This window comes from Mustela erminea, chromosome 6, assembly GCF_009829155.1.
Source record: "Mustela erminea isolate mMusErm1 chromosome 6, mMusErm1.Pri, whole genome shotgun sequence".
Classification (NCBI taxonomy): domain Eukaryota; kingdom Metazoa; phylum Chordata; class Mammalia; order Carnivora; family Mustelidae; genus Mustela; species Mustela erminea.
In genome coordinates this window covers 38,164,819-38,183,103 of record NC_045619.1, presented here as the reverse complement: position 1 = coordinate 38,183,103, position 18,285 = coordinate 38,164,819, and the positions used below count along the sequence as shown (strand labels likewise).

Below are 18,285 nucleotides of genomic sequence, written 5' to 3'. Positions count from 1 at the left end.
CCTTCAGGTAGCCAGATGCTGTCACTAATGTGCAGTGGGCAGGATTGCAAAGGTGACTTCCACATCCTTCTGTCGCTCCAGATGATCTACTAGAGGAGCTTTTAGATCTTGTGAATATGGTGGCTTACTGAAGACAGATTTTGTAAGAGGCTTTTCATTTTTCTCTCCATCCTAAGAAGGAACAAGCCCTTCTTACTGTCGTTCGGAGTTATTCACAGAGACACTGAGTCAGAGAAGCTGCTCCTAGGATCAGCTGAGAGTTTAAGATGGCAGTTAAGTGGTCAATAGATGGGGCATCACCCAAGAGAATCACCTCCTCCTTTGTTATAGAGGGAGCCAGAGAACTTCTTTTAAGGCATTGAAATATATCCCCAGCTGTAGGATGACTCCAAAAGAAATACTTGAGCACACCCTGGATCACAGAAAATTCATCAAAACCAGCAAATAGTCAAAAAAAGCAAAGCATCAACTAGCCAACAATATTAAGACTCTTGTAGGGAAAGAAATCCTTGAGCCAGGGCTGCTATATCATCTGTCAAGAACAGGCTACTGACATGTATTTTACTGTTGATTGCCTGTCTGAGTCTAGGATGTTACTGAAAATTTTATATGTATATTTTACTGAGCAGGCAATAGCTCAGCCTCTCCATTCAGAAAGTTCCACTTCAGTAAATAAGACACTTGGAAGTCAAAGTAGCCATGAGAATCAGGCTGACTTCACTGGTTTCATAATCCAGGGGCAGGGTTCAACTGCAGCTGCCCCACAGTAAGGTGCCTTGTGAAAAATGAACTTGGAGTCCAGTTGTGGGAATGTGGCCACTTTGTCCTGACTCGTTCAGTTAAAAAGCCGTTCCATGACCTTCGGAGTGCCTGAGTGTGTGTGTAACTTATTGGACAGCCAAGCCTGATAAAGTTGTTGGAATGAATATGTGAATCTTTCTTTTTAAGTATTAAAATAAATATTGTTTAAAGGTACATAAATTTATTAAAACTTTAAAGTTATTTCACAACTTATTGAGATTAAAAAATAAACTCTTACTATATTAACTCTAACAACCTCTAACCAAAGACCTCCCAGGAATTATATTTGAAAGGATATAGAAAGAACTCCTTATAAAAGGTTTTAATATTACATTTTTTTGTTAAACTGGGACCTGGAACACTTTTGGAGACATGGGGTTGAATTCTGACACTGCCTTTCAATTATCTGTGTGGTTCTCTTGAAATACTGGATAAATGGTGATATTGTTATTAACAGTGTTCCTGTTTCAGGGGTTCACATTTCTTTCATACTTCTCAGTTTCCATTATTTTGGTTGCTCCAGTAATTACCAAATTCTTTTAAAAACAACATCTTTAAATATTTCTTATTTTCAGTATATCTACAAAATCCAGACTGCCAATTTTATTCATTATAATGGGTGACTTCTCTCTGTCATGAATATGGGTGAATAACCACTACTATGTGAGTCACATTTGGTTTTTAGATGGTGTGCACAGAAATCTTCTTTAACTAATTGCATTTTTAAATGATGTTTCTTTTTAAACTTTGTTTTATGTAATAGCTTTTATCAATTTATCAAAATGGTAAAGTAGCATTTTCCCCTCAGTTGTATTGATGTTATGTTTCCATGTGTCTAAACGATAAACAATCTTTGCATTGCAAGGGCAACCACCATTAAATAAATGAATTCCCATTGAAGCAGTTGCTTTTTTTAATACACTTTGGATTGAGGTATAATATTGTAGTAAACTGATACAAAGCTCATTTATTTACTTTATATAGATCTTCCTTAATTTGCAATAAGGTTACATCCGGATAAACACCTAAGTTGAAAGTATCATTAAGTCAAAAGTGTATTTAATATACTTAACCTTCAGAATATCACAGCTTAGCCCAGCCTACCAAAATGTGTTTAGAACACCTATATTAACCTAGAGTTGGGCAAAATCATCTAACACAGACCTCCTCTACAATAAAGTGTTGAAAACATCATGTAATTTATTGAGTACTTTACTGAAACAGAATGGTCATATGGGTACAGTATCCTTGTAAGTATATTGGTTGTTGATCCTCATGATTGTGTGGCTGACTGGGAGCTATGGCTTGCTGCTTCTCCCAGCATCACAAGAGAGGACTCTACTACATATGGCTAGCCTAGGAAAAGGTCAAAATTTAAAATTCCAAGTACACTTTCTACTGAATATGTGTTGCTCCTCACATCATTGTGAAATGGAAAAATCCTTTATAATAACCATTGTAAGTTGGGAACCATCTGTAGTGGAACTCAACTTAGATTTGTTTAGCAATTTTGCTTCTATATTTTTAGTAAAACTTAACAGTAGTTTTCTTTTTTTGTTGTTGTTTATAAAACTTCCAGGTGAATGCCATATAAGGTATAGCTAAAAGACTGGAGTGAAAGTAATGTTGAAAATTCTAGCTTATGTACAAATTTTGGCTTTTAAATGTTTCTCATTTTCTTAGTAGTAGTTTTGAATCAGTCAGTCTGACAAATGTTTATTAAACTCTGTGGGGAGATAAAAATATAAAGAGAATTTAAAAATGATTGTAGGTTAATTGGAGATAAAATATGTGTATGAAATAATTCTAAAAATATTTGCTAAGTAGTATATTAGGAAGTCAGCTTTTTAAAAAATGTCGATTGTCAAATAATTTCCCCCATAACATAAAAGTTTAACTTTGGAAATGGCGTTGTATATGCTAAAATTATACTTAGTTCTGTTGCTTCCAGTTTTCTACAATATTTCCCCCCTAGCAAAATTACCTGTTTGAGCATACAATATAGATCAATAATCAGAAAGGGAAGGTTGTAAAGTTAGATTGATAAATCAGTAGAACACCTCAGTGGAAACAGTCCAGTAGTCTCCCCTTAACTGTGGTTTTGGTTTCTGCAATATCACCCACCCACAGTCAGCTGCAGCCCCAAAGTAGATGATCCTCCTGACAAATTATCAGGTCGGTAAGAGCCCAATGCTGCCTCACCATGCCTGCGCCATTCATCTCACTTCATTTCATCACATAGGCATTTTATCATCTTACGTCATCACAAGAACAAGGCTGAGTACAGTACAATAAGATGTTTTAAGAGAGAGAGGCCACATTCATGTAATTTTATTATGGTATCTTATTATAATCATTCTGTTGAATTATTAGCTACTGTTGTTAATCTCTTACTGTGCCTAACTTATAAATTAAAGTTCATCTTAGGTATGTATGTATGGAAAGAATATACATAGGGTTCAGAGTTACCTGTCTTTTCAGGCAGAAATCCACTGAGGGTCTTGGAATATATCCTCTATGGATTAAGGACAATGAATATGAAGGCTTGGAGACATGGGAGTGAACCGTGCCAGGATGTTGATAAGTAGCATTATAAAGATGGAATATTGGGGTCACATTCGGCTGGGAGAGATAGGAACACATGTAGAGAAAGTGGTTCAATACAAGGATACCCTTGAATTGTTTAACTTGAGGTTTCTAGGGGGATATTAAAAACTCCCATGTCAGTTCTTCTTGTTAGTTGTTTTTCTGAATGACCTAGATGAAGGTGGGTGTCAGGTCATGGACAGGCTCCTTGTGGGCCACCTGTGCTTTGCTGGACCTGTGAACCGTTAATCAATTTTGATTAGAATTCTGTCAACGTTTTACAATGACTAGATCTCTAGTAAAACTTCAGATTCCTTTGTTTCTTGCAGAAATCAGGAAGTTTGCCATATTCCCTTTGATAAAAAATCAGCTGGAGTTAAATAGAAGCTGTCTTTAGATGGGGCATTTGCTTGACAATTTACCACAGTTCCCACCACACCCTGTTTCAAATCCAGTCTTCTTAGTCATTTATTTTGCTTGGGTGGATCTTGAATCTTTACACCCTTAATTTGGGGGTCTTTAAATCACATTTGTGATATGTACACAGCTGGGAGAGATTGTTATTTCCTTGTATTCCAGACTTAGGGAACACAGCATCTTGGAAAGCTAGGCAAAAAGGCCAAGAGGGATAGTGTAGTAGTTAATATTTGGGGACAAATGTGTTTGGTTCCTTACCTATATTTCTTTATTTATTTCTCATAAAAACACCATAAAGAGAATATTATTCCCATTTTGTGGGTGTGAAAACTGAGTTCTGAGATTAAGGAGTTATTTGAGTTTACAGAGCTAGAAGATAACAGTAAGAATTCATGCCTAGGGTTGGGGTACCAGGTGGTGGGTATTATAGAGGGCAAGGATTGCATGGAGCACTGGGTGTGGTGAAAAAATAATGAATACTGTTATGCTGAAAATAAATAAATTAATTTAAAAAAAAGAATTCATGCCTAGATCTGTCTTAGTTCTAAATCATACATTTCTCAAATCACTAGGAATAAGTGCTATATCTGGCATCTGTTCTAAATACTCAGCAGTATACCTACAGAATTAGGGAAGTCTTAGTTTTTTTTTTGTTTTTTTTTTTTTTTGGTGCAAAATGGTGGTTTATTAAAGCACAGGGACAGGGCCCGTGGGCAGGCAGAGATGAGGCTGCCCCGGGTTGTGAAGGTGGGCATGTTATATACCCCACGGTTGGGTAGGTGAGGACAAAGGGGTGTTCAGAAGGGCTATTGGGGCAAAGAATACTATCAGGATATTGAAGGCTTAGTTGTTATCGAGTAAAGACAATTGGAAGTCTGGTGGAATGTTCCATTCCTGCTATCAAGCATCCTTGTTAATAAGATTTAGGTTTAGAAGAAATTGAACTTTATTTACTTTTCCTTCTACCTCTGCCTCCTTCGGTTTCTCGTGGAGGGGAGGGTGACGGGAAGTCTTAGTTTGATAAAAGTATTTGTGAGAAACACTACTAACCCTGTAGGGTTATAATAAATTAAGCTTATTGCATCAACATATATGGGCTATTTCTATAAAAAAATCACTGATTTGTTATTGGTCTGCATTAATTGATGGACTATATTCATTGTGAGAGAATAGGTACACTGTTTCATGTGAAAACCATTATGATTGCTGGTCTCTGTCTATAGCATGTAAACAAAATAGAGCTTGTTCAGGGAGGGAGGGATGCAGATGGTGGAAATACACAAGATCAAGGCATGTGAGAAACTGCTGGGAGAACAGGAAGAGGTTTCAGTCAAGACTTTTAGTTTCAAGTGCCTGGACCCAACTTAAATAAGCTTAAGCAAAAATAGGAATTTATTGACATATGGCTGAAAATCTAGGATATGCTAATTGGATGTAGGAGCTCAAATAATTTCATTAGATGTGGTTAACAGTAAGAAGCTTGTGGGGATAACAACAAAGCAACCCTATATCTTGAGTATAATGGTTCAGGAGGAAAGCAGGAGATGATGAAGCTAGAGAGGTGAGCAGCCCAGACACATGGATTTTTGAGGCTTGAATAAGGGTATACATATGTCTCTATCTGCCCATCTATCAGGAGAATATGAATCTCAATATTTTATGGGATTTAAAATTTTTATTTTAGCCATGGACCCAAAGATCACACTGCTAGAGAAAATACTCCAAGGACTTTCTAGTCCTTTTTAAATAAAATTCAAACTTCTCATTCTAGCCTAAGGGATATTTACTCTCAGGGAATGAAATCTTTCTCCTTCAGCCGAAGCACAATCCCTCCTCCTATCTTTCGGTCCTTAATTCCTTGTGTCTGCTCCAAGATCATAGTTTATAAATGGTTCCCTATCTTCAACTTCATTCTCTTTTTCTTTTAATCTTATAAGTGTGTCTTTTCTGCAAAGGCAAACAAACAAGACAAAACCAAACCAAATCAACCAGCTAAACAAATGATGACAGTAAGAATAATAGCAATGACAAGTAAATACCCTGCTTTTACTCAGACTCTCTCTGAAACACTATTAAGAGCTTTAGGATCATAGAATATGCACCCATTTTTGTCTTAATTAGTTTGGGGTTGTTTAATACATAATTGTGAGTCTATATGAACTCAGCTATGCAGGTAATTGTTCTAGACTAAAGCACAACATAGTCAAGCAGTTTTCTTATACTGGGAAAATTTGTTCATAGAAGAAGAGAGCATTTGACAGAGTCATATATGTGGATGTTTAAATTATTATTGGAAGTGTTATTTACTGAGTGAAATGGTTAATCTAGAATATATAACAGCAGATTATAGCTTTGAAAACATAGAAATGGGCAAGGATGGATATGTCATTAGATTAGATTACCCACATGGAACAAAATACCAAATGATGAAAGTTAGAATTAAGACCACGCCTTTCCAAAGGATCTCAGACCTTGTTTGGAAAACCATTCACGTCCATGCTTAGGGAAGTGGAATTTGTCTGAGTCTTCCCAGGCAGTTTTGGTACTCAGCATTCCTCCACTGGTGATTCTTGCTTACCACGATCTTGATGTGGTAAAAGATGAGCAAAGAAAGTGCTAACCCAGACCAAAAGAATTGCTCTTATACTCTAGAATTTCCTTTATGCCCTAGAAGTCAAAATGTGCTCTGTTTTTTGGGGGAAAAAAATCATAACTTAATGAGGAAATAACTTTGTTTTAAAGATTACATTAAGCCCATCCCAAGACATTTCTTGGTAACGTTGGTGTTACCGATGAGATAGAGAGCAAAACCGTGTCTTCTATTTATTCAGCCTGGTTTCAAGGTTATTCAAGTTATTTTGATATCTCAAATTCAAGAAAGCTTTTAAGATGTTTGAATAAGTTTCCAGAATTAAATCAGTAATATGAAAGCACTGAGTACTCCCCTCAAGTTTTTTCTCAATTTGAAAATTTACACTGACTAGGAGGTTTGCCTGCTGTTGAAAGTTACCTACTTCAGAGATTAAGTATTGTTGATATTTATATTCCTTCCTTTTCTACACAGTTTATCCTTTTGGATATGTAAGACTTAAACCTGTTTTGTCAGGGAGGCCTCTATTCTTTCTCTTACATCCCTCTTCTGCGCACAAACCTTACAAACTAACTTTCTAGTCAACAGTTTCCTGCATCTTTGGGAGTTATGCCTTATTCTCCTTTTCTAAATGTTACCAATAGATAAATTTTACAAATTTAACTTTTTTTTCACTGATTTAATTTTTTTGCTCATCAACTTTTCTTTGCTGTGAGCCACTGGTGGTTGGGATGGGGAAGGTGTTGTACTTAAAGGGATCCCATTGTTATTAATGAATTGTTTTATAATTATTTACTGTTCTGTCTATTTTGAGAACAGGGGCTACATCTTACTCATATCTATTTTTAACATAGTTCCTGAATAAAGTAAATGTTCAATAAATTTTGTCAAATGTTGATTGCATGCATATCATTTCTAAATTCAGAGGGCCTGGGGAAGTATCTGTCCTTTGTTTGGAGTACTAATAGGAAGCATTTCTAATTCTAATATATAGACTATATATATAGTCTAATATAATATATAGACTAATAATTAGTCTTTCTATTCTATATATTCTCTATATATTATTCTATAGTCTAATAAGAATAGTCTTTCTAATGCTAATATATATTGTTTTCCATTTAAACCATTACAGTAAAACATAGAAAAGGAAATGTGTACAATATGCAAAAAAGAAGAAAGGACCACATACATATGAAAAGATATTCTATCTCACAAATGGTTAGGGATGTACAGATTAAATAGATTTTTTTTTTTTGGTCAAGCCTGTAGTAAGTAAAAAGATTAATATCCAAACTAGTGATAAGAGTTTGCCAAAAGGTGTGCTCTCACACGTTGTAGTTGTGGCTCTAAATTATAATCATTTATAATTTGGGACAGAAACAATTTTGGAACAGTAATCATTTAAAAAAAATCAAACCATTTGAATCAATGATTACACTACTGGGAATTTAACCTACAGAAATTCAAGTGCCATTATGAAAAGGCATTTGTGTAAGAATGATTGCTGAATCATGATTAGTAACTAAAAGAGAGAGAGAGAGAGAGAGAAAGCAACATAAATGTTAGTTTTACAGAAGAATGGCTGAATAACTATGATACATCCGAATTAGGGAACTACAAAAAAAATAATGATATAGATTATTGTTATTGTTAATCACATAAATCATAATAAGCCAAAAACAATCAAGATATAGAAGAACACATACTTTTATAAGTGGAAATAAAAAACTCTAACGGAACACCTAACATTCCTGTTACAATATTTTCAAACTAGTAAGAACAAAACGGAGGTCTTTAAACCAAGCCAGTTAAAAGCCAAAAGATGATGGCAGTGTCCAGCCAGGGTTTCTCATGCACGGGACGGAGTGACCCATCTGAGCTGCAGGATGGCTCCGAGATTCCTCTTTGGAAGGCAGAGAGCTCAGGCATCAGCCCAGAGGTTCATGGGTCTTTCCTCCCATCTGGCAACTGCTTTAGAGCAGGAGGGTGGAGTCAGTTCCTTGGAGACAGAGCACTTCCCTCATATTTTACTTCCACGTTCTTGGTTATAGAGCAAACTCTTTATCTGTGTTCTGAATTTGGATCAGAATTTGGAATTTCAATTGAGTTTACTTATGCTCAGATATTTTTTTTTTACCTTAGTCATTAAAATATCAGCAACAATCCTAAATTCCAAATGAAAAACAAACAAGCCTGAAACAGCAAGATGTATCAGTATCTGAAAAATGTTGTTAGTACTATTTTGTCTCAGGATAACCCAGAACAGATTTAGAAACTATGTTGGTATATGCTGAGGTGGATTATTGGTTTTGTTATTCAGATAATTCATAAAGACTATCTTCTTACTGAAATATCTGGATATAGGAGACAAAATTTACTCTGACCTGCCTTTTCCAGGTAATTGCCTCCACTCTACATTATTTATGGAACATAATCAGGGTTTTTCTTATTGTAGGCATAGTCATCTGCAGTATTTTGTTGTGAAGATCAGGGCAAGAAGGTAGTGACGTAAGGCAGAGGATAGCATTGAAAAATATGCTTGAAAAGGAATTTTTAAAATAGATAAAGTGCAATTAGATTACTTTAGCTAATTCCATAGCTTTGGAGATCTGAATTGGATTAACCATACTGCAGTGTCTAATGACCTGTGACCAATGACAGGAGTATGGAATTGGGTAGAGTTTCTGTGACAAGGCATTTCTCCGAGACTAACAGCCACAGCATTAAGTTCTAAGAGCCCCCTCCTGGGTCTCAGTGAAGTCCCGACTGTCTCTGAGAGAGACAGTCTGATGGAACTGTTTCAAATTGCTGAACAGCCTTGCTAATCCTGCCCGTCTCCAATCTCATACTCTGAATCCATATTTTTCTCACTATGGTAAGCTTTCCAACTACTTTTCAGATAACCACACTTAATATTTGGAGTGGATTGACACTTTTGTAATAGTAAAACCACGCCTGAAATGTCTGTCTTTGTGGATACCCTTCATTATTTTAATGGCAAAGAGAGAGCATTTTTACTCAGAGGAAATATCCATTTACTTCTTGGGTGCTTTGTGATACTTTAGAGGAAAAATGAGATTACGTGAAAGATATATACTTTTTCTGTGATGTTGATCATATTCCCTTACATTCTTTCATAATTAATTTTCTTGCTTTTTAAAATCTAAGTTTTTTTACAAGATTATTTATTTGAGAGGCAGAGGTGGGGGGAAGCACAGAGGGAGAGGAGAATCCTCAAGAAGACTCCCCACTGAGCACAGAGCCTGATGTGGGGCTCGATCCCAGAACCCTGAGATAATGACCTGAGCCAAAATAAAGAACCAGATGTTAACTGACTGAGCCACCCAGCGCCCTTAAACTTCTTTTTAAATGCTGTTTTCAGCACCCCTCTATACATGTTCATTCTTTAATTTAGATTCTAATCGATACTTAATTCAAAACTATAGAAACTCTATGAGCATGAAATAAGATAATTGTAGTATTTTATAACTTAGCAACATTTTGTTCTTTAGACTTTCTTTTCCCTCTTGTGATTTCAGTACTTGGAGAGTTTTTAATCAACATTTATTTGTGTTTCCTTTTGTGGAGTGACATTTTAAATACTTCTAAGATTTTAATTTGATGAAAGACATGAGCTCTACCTTTTTCTTTTTTGTATGTTATACATACATTCTTTTTAGTATGTTTCCAGTTAGTACATAATTTATTATTAGAAATTAATAATTAAAGGTTAATTAATATAATGAATAAATGAAGGGTAACCCATGAGCTTGTTATTTTAGTTGATACTACCATTCAAATATTTACTATTTTTTTGAATTGGTCTAAGGTAAATATTACTTTTGTACAATACATATGAAAAGTGAATTTGACAAATAAAGAGTATAAATAAGATATTGTCAACACTTAAAAAGAACACATATTTGAACAATTAAAACATGGGTATGAAAAGGAGTAGTGTAATTATTTGGACCACATAGTATTCCTATAGATCTATTGAAATCAGCCCAAGCAAAGTCATGTATGAATATCTTATTAACACTTGATTAAATTACTGGATATACTTGAAAACAAAAGAAATTTATTTATTGAATTATTCTGAATTTCACTCTTCAGCCTTTCAGAATAAGTGGCATTTTTATCCTGTTTTAATGTGCTTGTGCTCAAAATGTATGTGTAATGTTTAATAGTCAATTATACAGATAATTTCTTTTTTTTCTCCCAGGGATAGATCATCATTTAAAGCTATTAATGTAACTGAAACATCATTAGAGTTCTCAGATTTGGACTATGATATTGAATATAGTGCTTATGTAACAGCTAGCACCAGGTTTGGTGATGGGAAAATGAGAAGCAGTATCATTAACTTTCGAACACCTGAGGGAGGTGAGTTCTTTTGGATGTAGGCCAAGTAAAAGAATATCCTACTTAGAAAAAATAAGTAGTAAATATCAAAATGTATTATTAAACCCAACATCTGTCATCATTTTGGAGGCAAAATTGCATCATTTCCCAGCTCTGTGATGTTGGGAAAATTAATCTCTCTGTGCCTCAGTTTCCTATCTATATTAATGGAAACAATGTATACCTAATTTACAGGCTCCTTATGAGGCTTAAATGAGTTTATATTTGCAAAGGCACCCAGTACAGAACTTGACAGTTAGTAAGCATTTTACATATTTGTTAAATGAAACACAGTGCATGAAGTGAAATGAAACAAAATGCATGAAGTCAGCTTTTTACCTTTATTCTCTGTTTCCAGATTCTAAGTTAAATTAGAATTTCATATTATGTGCTTTATATTGGAGACTTGTTATGATGTTGTTTTCAAATACAGGGCAATGGGCATGTCTTAGAGCTGAGATAGTGTTTTATGAGTAAAAAAATCTAATAGTCTTCTGCTTGGGTATTGCTAAGATATAGTGTGAGAGCCTATGGATTTCAATTTCATTTCTGACTTCTAATTAGGTATTATTCCTAATTTAATTTTTTAATGAAAAAATATGGTCATTACTTATCAAAGACAGGTATTTAGATTTCAAAACATTACTTGAAACCACAAGTACAGTCTTCTGTTCAAAATTTTTTTTTTTTTTTTGTAGCACCAAGTGATCCTCCCAAAGATGTTCATTATGTAAATCTCAGTTCTTCATCAATAATGCTCTTTTGGATGCCTCCTTCAAAACCTAATGGTATTATACAATATTATTCGGTTTATTACAGAAATACTACAGGTACTTTTGTGCAGGTAAGACCTGAGTTTTCTCCTACTTCTTTATTTATATCCTTCAGTTTTGTTGATGATGATAAAGACTTGGCATGGTAGAAAAATCATTTTTCTTACACTGATAATTATGCATAGACATTTTGTAAAACTCCCACTGACGTTAAGAAAATGTGGTGGAAAAAATGTCAGATACATTTTAATCTAGCTATGCATGCTCACACATTTCAAATGTATTGCTAACAATGAAGGGACCACCTATTTAAAATTCTGTGTATAAATACGGCCCTTAATTCTACTTCTCCAAGAAGTGTTCTCTAAAGAGTTGATGGTTTAATTTACCCTCACTTATTTCTTAGCTAAATTTTCCCCTTTTGTTTGTATACAGTGCAAGTTTGGATATGTTTGGGTATTTTTCCTCAATTTTAAAAATTTTCACTACTAGCAGAAGGGGTTGTTGTTGTTGTTACTTAGTATTAGATGTAATAAAACTACTAGTAATGTGGTTATTTAACTTGATATTAACCCTCTGCAGGGTTTTAGGATCGCATAGTTTTCTGATGTGAATGATGGTTATGAAGATAGCTAAAATGCATTTCATTTAGAGAAATGTTTTCAATTTACTCAACAGAAATCCTCTATTTATCCAAACTAAATATTTTATAGACCTCTAATATATGAAAAGTATGAAACTGGAATGGTTGTGATTGAATCAGAAATAGGGTTGGAATATAATTTGGAAAAAAAAAAACAATTTCAAAGAAATACTACAATTTACAATCTCGGGAAACAAAGCAGGATTTATTGTATTATTTGCTTTAGTTTAGACTGATCAGTAGAGTCAGACCAGAATTTTACTAGCTGTCTCAGGACTAACCCAGCAGTGAAGAGGAGAAATCCAAGATTGGTTTGGTTTTGATATTCTGCTCAAAACCCTCTAAGGGTAGGGGTTGAATACGTGTGACTACTTAAAACGTTATGCCAAAAGGAAAACAACTTTATACAAGACATGAAGATATAGATATATATGTAGCTATAGATGTAGACTTTTTAAACAAATACCTTAAGAGCAGCAGAAGAAAGGAGGATGCTTTTTTCCCTTCTATGTGTATTAAGCAGTTTTTGCTATTCCTTTTTGTTCTACTCTATTTGGAGAAAAGAAATGGGATTCATGTGCAATTTATTATTTTTATACAATTGTTTTACAAATTTAACGATGTGTCATTATGTCATAGAGACCATTCAAAATGCAAATTTTTCTTCTTTCATCCACTCAACAAAAATATTGCAAACTGGTATCAGTAGTTCTAAACCTTAGCAAAGGTTTTGCCTCTGCACAATTTACTTTATGACCTATGTACAAAATTCTATCTTGGTTCTCTTTGTCCACATCTAAATAATGAAGTGTAAACATCTAACTATGGTTTCAATATGATCTTATGAACCTATTTATTTAAACCTGGGTATATGATACCATCCTGTTTACAATTCATCTATCTTAGAAAATGTAATATTTTATTAAATAATCTTAAGAATGCTTTTAAGTGACAGACTAATGATGTGAAAACATTTCTCATATTGCTTAAAGTTCATCTCTGCTTTAATTTGTGCCTCCAGTTAGTGTTAAATACATCATCTTCACTTCCTAATTTTCTGTTTTGTATTGGCAGAACAGAAGAAATCCTCAAAATAAAAATCATATAGCAGAATAAGTATAACGCTTTTGTCTTCCTCCTTCTCTTTCCCACAGAACTTTGTAGAATACTTCATGGAGGGCCCATCATATTCTGCTTTTCATTCCTGGTATCTGCTTACTTGTCTCAGCTCCTATGCCATAGCAAATAACTTGAAGAAAAGGGTCATGTGACACTTATCATTCCATCCTCCAAAGTCCCCTGGTACTCTATCATACATAGGTTTAATGCTCAGTAAATATTTTTAGTTGAAAGAACACAAAATTATTATAATAGATCAACCTTATTTTTGGCACTTAGTTATGGAGCATTTGAGTTTGTGGTAAAGTGATTTTTCCTTCTTCTTATCTGGGGGAATTTAATCTCTTGTGTTTTAATCTCATGTGTTTTTCCCTCAATTGCTGCACATTGTGTTTAGTAGAATGTATTAACGCTTCCACATTTTCCCTTTGACCCACTTATGTCATATCTCCTCCCTGTACCTGACATAGTGTCCTGTTTTACTAACGGGAATGCTAAATAAATACTGTAATGGTGGATTAATCAAATTTGAATGCTTTCACTATATAACTTCTGGCTGCATTTATATATACAAAGTAGCAAGTCTTAATTCAATAATTTAAGCTGAAAGACAGTTTTTTCCAAAAACCGAATAAAATGACTGAAATAATCATCTGGATAACTGATCTAATTCCAAATTTATTACATGTTTATGCATGTTATATTGATCACGAATGAGTTCTGGGTGATTCAAAATCATTCATATCTGAATAGTCAATAGGTAAATTATTCTGATAGGTAATCAGAATAAATTCCATAACAAAGAAAAATTAAAAATTATACTCAAAAGCTATATTAATATATTTTTTCATTACCTAATCATGACTTATTTATTTTATAACTTGAGTCTGTACCTTTTGATCATTTTCACCCATTTTGTCCACCTCCTCCCACTCTGTACCTCTGGCAACCACCAATCTGTTCTCTGTATCTGTGAGTGCAGGATTTTGGTTTTTTGTTTGTTTTAGCTTCCTCATATGAATGGGATCACATGGTATTTGTCTTTCTCTGTCGGACACATTTCATTCAGCAGCATGCCTTCAAGGTTCGTCCTTGCTGTTGCAAATGGCAAGATTTCCTTCTTTTTAAATGACTAATTATATTCATATTTTTAAAAGATACTTCATGTAACCCAGTTACTCCATGTGTAAAATAGATATGTTGAAAGATATTGAAGTTTACAGATCATATTTTGTGGGACATTATTATGTTGTTTTAACTTGCCTGTTTCTGGATAAGCAACCACAAAATTGAGGTAGATCTTTTATTACACTCATTCCTCCCTCCACCAAATATTGGCCAAAAAACCACAAAACTTTGCTGAATTTAATTTTTTGATACATTATAGAACCATCCTAACTATAAACTTTAGTCAAATGGACTACCCTAAGGTTTTCATTTATATTTATTTATTTATTTGAGAGAGAGAGAGAGAATGCACACATGTGTGCATGAGAGCAGGGGAGGGGCTGTGGAAGAGGGAGGGAGAGATACTGTCAAACAGACTCCTGGCTGAGGGCAGAGCCCGACATGGGGTCTCATCCCAGGACCCTGAGATCATGATCCCAGCCAAAATCAAGAGTCAGTGTGTAGGGCACCTGGGTGGCTCAGTCAGTTAAGCATCTGCCTTCAGCTCATGATCCCAGGGTCCTGGAATTAAGCCCCACCTCAGGCTCCCTGCTAGGCAGGAAGTCTGCCTCTCCTTCCCCCTCTGCCTCTCTCTCACCCACTCTGTATCAAATAAACAAATAAAATCTTAAAAAAAATAAAAAGAGTAAGATGCTTAACCAACTGAGCCACCCAGATTACCCTGTTTTTTCATTTAAATGAACTATTTATCATTTAGTGTGGTTTTAATTGTATACCAGATATTGTTTTATATGCTTCCATAACATCTAATCCTCAAAATCTCTCTGTGAGGTAGAAATAATTATTCCTATTTTATAGTTGAGGAAGGAGAAGTTATGAGTTGAGTTGATTTATTGAGGGCTACTCTGCTAGAATTGAATTAAATCTATAGGATGTTCAAAGCTTTGTCGGGATTGGAATGACTAAGCTTTCTTTGTGTAGATGCACATTATTATTAAGACTTAGTCATACTAATTACCTACATAATTTTTAAGTCTATTTTCCTTTATTTTAGAATTGGTTTTCTTTAACTATGTGTTTTGTGTTTAAATATGTTCAGAAAGGAAATGATTGCATAAATAAGTTCCCTAATTTCCCTAATCATCGAAAAATGCCTTAGGACAAATATAACTAGAAGTCAGGAAAAAGATTTTTAAAATTGCTCTCACTCTGCATAGAAGAAAGAAAATCCATCTGACTTCCTATCTCTCTGCATGATTATAAAAAAAAAAAGCCCCATTAAGGATGAATAATAACAATTTGAGAGAAAGAGGTGAATATTTTCATAATTTCTTCATCATTAACAGGATGAAAAAAATAAAAGTTTTTATAGGATACTTAAACTTGTTCAAAAATATATGGTCAGTGTTTTGAAAAATACTTGAATGTTTTATAAGGAAGACGGAACACTGAGAGTACAGTTGTAGCATTTTCAGTTGGCCAGTGAATATTCACCATAAGCTGGAAGTTTCTCCTCTTAGCTATTCTGTATGTTGATTTTAGGATAAAAGCTACTACCATCCATTCCTCTTTTAGCACAACATATTTCCAGTTTAATTATTGCACTAAAATTTTCTATGTTGATTTTTCTCAAAAATTGACATATTAAAATGAGACAACCAATTCATGGATAATAATTATTCTGAAATGTTTATGTATGCTAAAACTATATCCTGAACAATTAAAATGATATGTTTATTTTTCAGAATTTTACACTCCATGAAGTCACCAATGACTTTGACAATATGACCGTATCTGCAATAATAGATAAACTGGCAATATTCAGCTACTATACATTTTGGGTCACAGCAAGTACTTCAGTTGGAAATGGGAATAAAAGCAGTGACATAGTTCAAGTATACACAGATCAAGACAGTATGTAAACCAAAAGCATTTATTAACCTTTAATAGGATTAATTTAAAACTTTATTTCAGAACCTTTTTTTCTGTTGCATGCATTGCTAGCAAAATCTGTAATTTATTTAGGCACATTTAATTAGTTATTATAAAAGTTCAAAATGCATTTAATGCAACTATAAAACTATTAGAATAACAGCTTTCTCTGTTCATGAAAACTACTACCATTCATGAAGACTCTATCACTTTTATTCCTTCAGAAGATGTCACAGCCATCCAAGTTATAAGCATGAAAAATGCTGTTGCATCCAGGGATGGATTTTCCAATACTTAATGTACTTGTCCCTTTGCTTTTAGGAGCTACTTTTTTTTTTTTTTTTTAAATCTAGCAACTTCCATTTCAGCCTTTGAATCCACATAGGACTCTATACAGCTTCTTCCTGTGATTTTGACTCAGATACCTGGAATGTCTTTACTTTTTTTTTTAACCCCAGAAGTTTCTTTTATGGAGCTGTAGCAGTATCCTGTTTGTGCTGAGTGTTCAGAAAACTGTGATGATTGAAGCACTTGATGTTTTTCAGGTTTCAGCTTCAAGAATACAATGACACAAAAATCGTTGCCTATTTCTTCTTGTTTCTGGTGTCCACTTATTTCTTAAAGACTAGTCTCCTACTGAGAAATGGTATTGACCTAAAATTCTGCGAAGAGTAAGATTCTGTGTTTATTGTCTAAAGATTGTAAACTAACAGACGCGATACATATGAGGGAATGCCTTCCTTAGAGCACTCTTTTAAATAGTTTACACAGTGAGTGACAGAATAAGTTATGAAAAAGTATGTGAAAATATGTGCTTGCAGAGTCTTTAGCAAAGTGTTTTAGTGCAGTATGTGGTCAATATCATTTCAGACATTCTTTAAATGCAGATCTCTCCCTGTATTTTCACCAACCCATAAATTTTATCAGTGACCATTATAGCACCGTGAATAATAAACACTTACTGTGCACTGTTGCGGATGAGAAGTCCTAGATGTGATATATGTACGATAAAGATAATCTTTAGAAGAAAGAAAATAAAAATTGTTTAAATAATTTAGATAATACAAATTATCTATTATTTAAATATCGGTGTATATATACACAGTTGTACATGTATAATACATGGATAATCTCCATGTTGTAGGAAAAAAAGACAAGAGAGTATTACATAAAGCAATTCTCTCCCATATTAAAGATGACAGGGTTTATATTTTGAATCATTTTTAATATAATTATTTTGTAATGATATTTTATAGTAGGTGGTATTTACTACATCTGCATTTAAATGATGTAAGAGCTGATGGTATAAAAAATGCCACTGCAACAATTACCCTCAGTTTGTGAATTTACTTAGATTTCATTTAGGGTGACTGATAATTCTTATATTTTGCACGTTACTACCATAGTACCTGAAGGGTTTGTTGGAAACCTAACTTACGAGTCCATTTCGTCAACTGCAATAAATGTAAGCTGGAGCCCGCCGTCTCAACCAAATGGTCTAGTCTTCTACTATGTTTCTCTGAGCTTACAGCAGACTCCTCGCCACGTGAGACCACTTCTCGTTACCTATGAAAGAAGCATGTATTTTGATAATCTGGAAAAATATACTGATTATATATTAAAAATCACCCCATCAACAGAAAAGGGATTCTCTGATACCTATACTGCCCAGCTACACATCAAAACTGAAGAAGATGGTAGGCTGGACCCTTTTATTGCCTATAAGCTGATTTCTAATTTATAGGGGCTTTCTGATAGAAATCATCATTCTTATATAGAATCTGTTTGTTCTCAAATAATTAGTCTTTCCATAAACATAACAAACTCTATTTTAAAATTAAAATAATTATCTGCTAATAAAATTAAGTCCCATTACTATTAAGCCTCTT

The 18,285-nt window shown here is 34.0% G+C and overlaps 1 protein-coding gene across 2 annotated transcripts in view; it reads left to right on the top strand.

Annotated features, from left to right (window-relative positions):
• PTPRQ (protein tyrosine phosphatase receptor type Q) overlaps positions 1-18,285 on the top strand; it is a 218,386-nt gene that overhangs the window by 72,379 nt on the left and 127,722 nt on the right. For both annotated transcript variants that reach the window (XM_032346908.1, XM_032346909.1), the window contains 4 exons: positions 10,623-10,783; positions 11,500-11,645; positions 16,210-16,378; positions 17,803-18,093. In XM_032346908.1, the coding sequence (XP_032202799.1) occupies positions 10,623-10,783; positions 11,500-11,645; positions 16,210-16,378; positions 17,803-18,093 (767 nt within the window). The remainder of the gene's footprint in view (positions 1-10,622; positions 10,784-11,499; positions 11,646-16,209; positions 16,379-17,802; positions 18,094-18,285) is intronic.